A 3968-nucleotide genomic window follows, 5' to 3' on the forward strand; every position below is an offset into this window, starting at 1 on the left:
CAGCCGACGACTTCAACAAAACATCATCTCAGGATCAGCCCCGTGAACCTCATGCAGGAAAGATATGATGAGCAGACCAAGTATACAGCTAAAGGCAAAGACAAGCCGAAATCCCAATACAACCTTGAATGATGTCGATTTTGTTACAGCCAAGAGATACGCCGGGGACGCCTCCATTAAACAATATACATGTGGATTAATCCTAGGTAGCCAAACCAGAGCCCCAGTCCCAGCCAGCACCCGCGCAGGCTCACGCAGGCTCACGCAGGCAGCCCGCGCTTCTCGCTCTCGGTGAAGAAGATGACCATGCGCCACAGCTTCTTAACCATGTCCTCGGCGTCCTCGTCCAGCGCCTCGCTGAGCGTCTCCACCAGCTCGGCCGGCTTTTGGTGCTTGCGCAGGTGCTCCTCGACCACGTCCACCAGGAACTGCTCCTGCACCCCCAGGTATTCCACCACCTTCTTCTCCACAAACGGCCGCAGCTTCTCGCGGATCGCCGACTCCTCCAGGTAGTCCCATTTCACGTCCCACGCCCACAGGCCATCCCGGTCCACGGGGATCTCGTGGGCCAGCGCCCGGACGGCGTTCTGGATGTCCTCCTCCGTCATAGCCTTGGTGTCGGTGATGGGCTCGAACTTGATGGGCACGAGCTGCCGCTTGGTGGTCTGGTCGTGCTCCTCGTCGTCCAGCAGGCCCTCCACCTCGGCCACCGTCCGCCGCGCCCCAGCCGTGCGCTGCGCCGCTTTCTGAGCTGCCGCGCCAAAAGAGATAGTAACGCGCTGTGGTGCAGCGGGGGCCACCGGTTGCCTCTCCATCTCCTCGGCCTGTCGCTCCAGGAAGGAATCGGCCATGTCCTTAGCATGCTCCATCTCGGCCTGGGCCCGGCGGTGCTCATCCTCCTCGCCGCGCCGGTCCATCTCGTCCCGTGCCGCCTCCGCCGCCCGGAACGCTGTCCGCTCGCGGATCCATTGGCCGTGGTCGCGGTAGTAGAGGTGGCCCTTACGCGATGCCTCACGGTCGTCGTCCCAGCTCTTGTCCCTTTCGAGCTGCTCGTCTCTCCTCCGGCCGAAACCCTCCGTCTCCGACTTTTCGCGCTCTTGCTCTCGATCCAGGGCCGCTGCGCGCTGGCGTTCCCGGTTAACCCACTTGCGCTCCGCTTCTAAGTAGATCTTGTCGTCTTCTGCGCGTTGTTTCGCAAGCTCCCTGCCGTAGAGTTCGTCGTCGTCCGCGTCCGTGTCATCGTCGTCCCGGAACTGACCATTTGTGGTGCCGCCGTTGACAAAGTCTACTCCCCGATTCTGCCCTCGAGGGCCGGATGGCGCGTTAGGCACGCCGCGAGGCCCCAGCGGAACCATATTGGAGTTGTTCGGCGGGGGTGATTGATCCAACCTTGACTTGCGAGGCGCGCCGTTTCGTTGCCGCTCCATCTCCTCGAACTCCTCCTCCTTTCGGAGGCGCTCGAGATCTCGCTGATTGCTCCGGTCCCGAAACGCTGCGATCTCGGCAGCCACTGTCGCCCGCATTTCGGCGGGGATATCTGCGAGTTCGTCTTCGGGGGCCAAGGGAATGTTAATCACCTCGACGTCGCCCATGCCGTTCGACCCGTTGGCCATAGTTGTGTCGCCATCACCATCGCGGCCGCCGGCCACGCGGGGGTAGAACAAGTCCCGGACCAGCTGCCTCAGCGAAGACCTCGCCTCGCTTAATCGTGCGTCGACTGCCGGGTCGTCTGCCCTGCTCTCTTTCCAAGATTCCAGGTACTTAATCGTGCTCGGATCGACCTCAACCTTCAGCATTCCCTTCTCGATACCTTCAAACTTGTCGTCTTCGTCGGCGGGCGGGTTATCGGTCGGGGATTGTTCTTCAGGGGCACCTCGATGTCTTTGAGTAACTCGACTGCAGCAGCTAGCGATTCGGGGTCTTCGTACTGTGCGAATCCAAACAGAGCCCCCTTGTGCTCCGACAAATGTGACTGCCCCGAGTCCCACCGCCGCACCCTGCCGACCGTGTTCAGCAGCCTCTGTATGCCCGCCTCGCCGCCGACACCGTCGGGGATCTTGTGCACGAATATCGTTCGGAGCCGCTCTTCTGTCGTGGGCGGTACCAGCGACTGCATGTTCTCCCTCATTTGGGCGCGGGACTGGTCCATTCCACGCTCCGAGCCCAGCCCCGGCCGGCCAGACGTAGGGGTATATGAGTCCTTGCGATCATTCGTGAGTGAGGAACCGGGCTTCGCCGGTGGCATGCTGGCGCCGAGACGGATCACGGGGGCGTTGAAGTTGATGTTGGGGCAGGTTCGGCGGCGCTTGGAAGGACGCAGGAAGGCCGCTTGGTCGATTAGCTTGCGTCGCGTTATTGGACTGCTGGACACCAGGAGGTGGCGCCATCCCAGGGGCAGAGGACATGCCTGGTGGAGGACCTGGACAACTGAGTTAGCGGGCGAACGAACGGGTCGTGGGGTCGTGGGTTATGGGCATACCTAAGCCAGGGGGCGGTGCCATTCCCGGAGCATGCGACGCGCCTGGGTAGGATGGATAAGCCGGCGGCGCTCCAAAAGGAGGGGCTAGAACAGTGTGTTAGCGCAACCAAAAACCAACAGGACCATAACGAGGCTGTCGTAGGGAAGAGGCAAGCAATGCACGAGGCTGGGTCACCAACCTCCGTAGGGATTGTACGCCATGGCGGCGAGTCTAGTATGAAATACACGGGCGTCTGATAAGGTATTTCGATGTTTAGGAGGGGGATGCGGCGTTGTATTAACCCGGTCGGTTTGTTGTGGGATTGGGTATTGGGACAGATGCAAATGTTGAAGGCGATGTCGAATGGCTGGCCGCGATCGCGACGAACAAAAGTTCGCCAGGATTGGATAGCCGGTGTGCACGGTCCACTGGATGCAAGCAGGATCAAAAAAAGTCTCCATCCCACCCATCCCACCGTGCCATCTCATTGGGAACCTGGAAACGGGCAAAATCGGAGCGGACCCATGATTCACCGACCAATCCCGATCCGCCAAGCTGCAGAAGTGGCCCTTGCGACTTGAACTTTAGCGCAGCCGGGGCGCGACTTTAGAAAATCGAAAGTCGAATCGTCGTTAGGAGCTCACGGTGTTCATGAAGTGGAAAACGGCACATCCATGATCCATTGAGTATGTTTCAAACTAACTCCGGGTATATTCACATTAGTCTCTGCAACAATACTAACCACAATACATTTCCAGAATCATGGAGTTCCGCCAGGTCGTCTCAGTCTGCCGTTCGGCAGCGGCAGCAACGAGGCCCTCTCTCGCGAGCACACGGCCCTCCCCCTCGAGCATCCTCCTCCAGCAGCGCCACTTCACCAACAACCCCAAGCAACAGTCCGAAGCGGCCGCCGTAGCCGAGCAGCAACTCCAGGACCCCCGCTACGAACGAACCGCCCGGCTGCAGCATTCGCTCTCGCTCTCACAGAACCGCGGCGCCCCCATGCCCCCAAGGCCGCCCTTCCGCGAAAGCAACATGCTCGACAGCCAAAAGCGGTCCTCCCCGGTCTGGGCCATCCCGCAAAACACCAAGAACAACACCGGCGTCAGCCGCAGCCCCCTCATCCGCAGCACGATGCTCACGGGGCGAGCCCCCACCGGAACCAGCAACAGCAACAGCAGCAGTAGCAACAGCAACCTCTACAACCTGCCCAGCCAAATCACCAACGACATGGAGCAAGCACTCGGCACAGGACCCAGCACGGGGGCCGGGACGGGGATGATGAGCACGTGGAACGAGGACGCGTTCCTGGCCAAGAACTACGACGTGTCGGAGCCCGAGCTGCGGCTGCGGCCGTCGACGGGCCGCACGGTGGACATCAAGGGCAGCGTGGACCTGGCGCGCGGCTTCCGCCTGCTGCAGCGGTCCGTGGCGCAGAACCGCGTCAAGACGGACGTGCGCCTCTCCAAGTTCTACGAGCGGCCCGCGCTCAAGCGCAAGCGCCAGAAG

General features: G+C 61.1%; 1 protein-coding gene across 1 annotated transcript in view; it reads right to left on the reverse strand.

Moving 5' to 3' along the window:
* Nucleotides 1-260: 260 nt before the first annotated feature.
* Nucleotides 261-3968, reverse strand: part of CHGG_04355 (uncharacterized protein) — a gene marked incomplete at both ends in the record, with an annotated part of 6545 nt that continues 2837 nt past the window's right edge. Inside the window, 4 exons of the mRNA XM_001223568.1 lie at nt 261-1734; nt 1929-2363; nt 2480-2563; nt 3445-3931. Coding sequence (XP_001223569.1) covers nt 261-1734; nt 1929-2363; nt 2480-2563; nt 3445-3931 — 2480 coding nt within the window. The remainder of the gene's footprint in view (nt 1735-1928; nt 2364-2479; nt 2564-3444; nt 3932-3968) is intronic.

This window comes from Chaetomium globosum, genomic scaffold (assembly GCF_000143365.1).
Source record: "Chaetomium globosum CBS 148.51 scaffold_4 genomic scaffold, whole genome shotgun sequence".
NCBI classification, from domain to species: Eukaryota; Fungi; Ascomycota; class Sordariomycetes; order Sordariales; family Chaetomiaceae; genus Chaetomium; species Chaetomium globosum.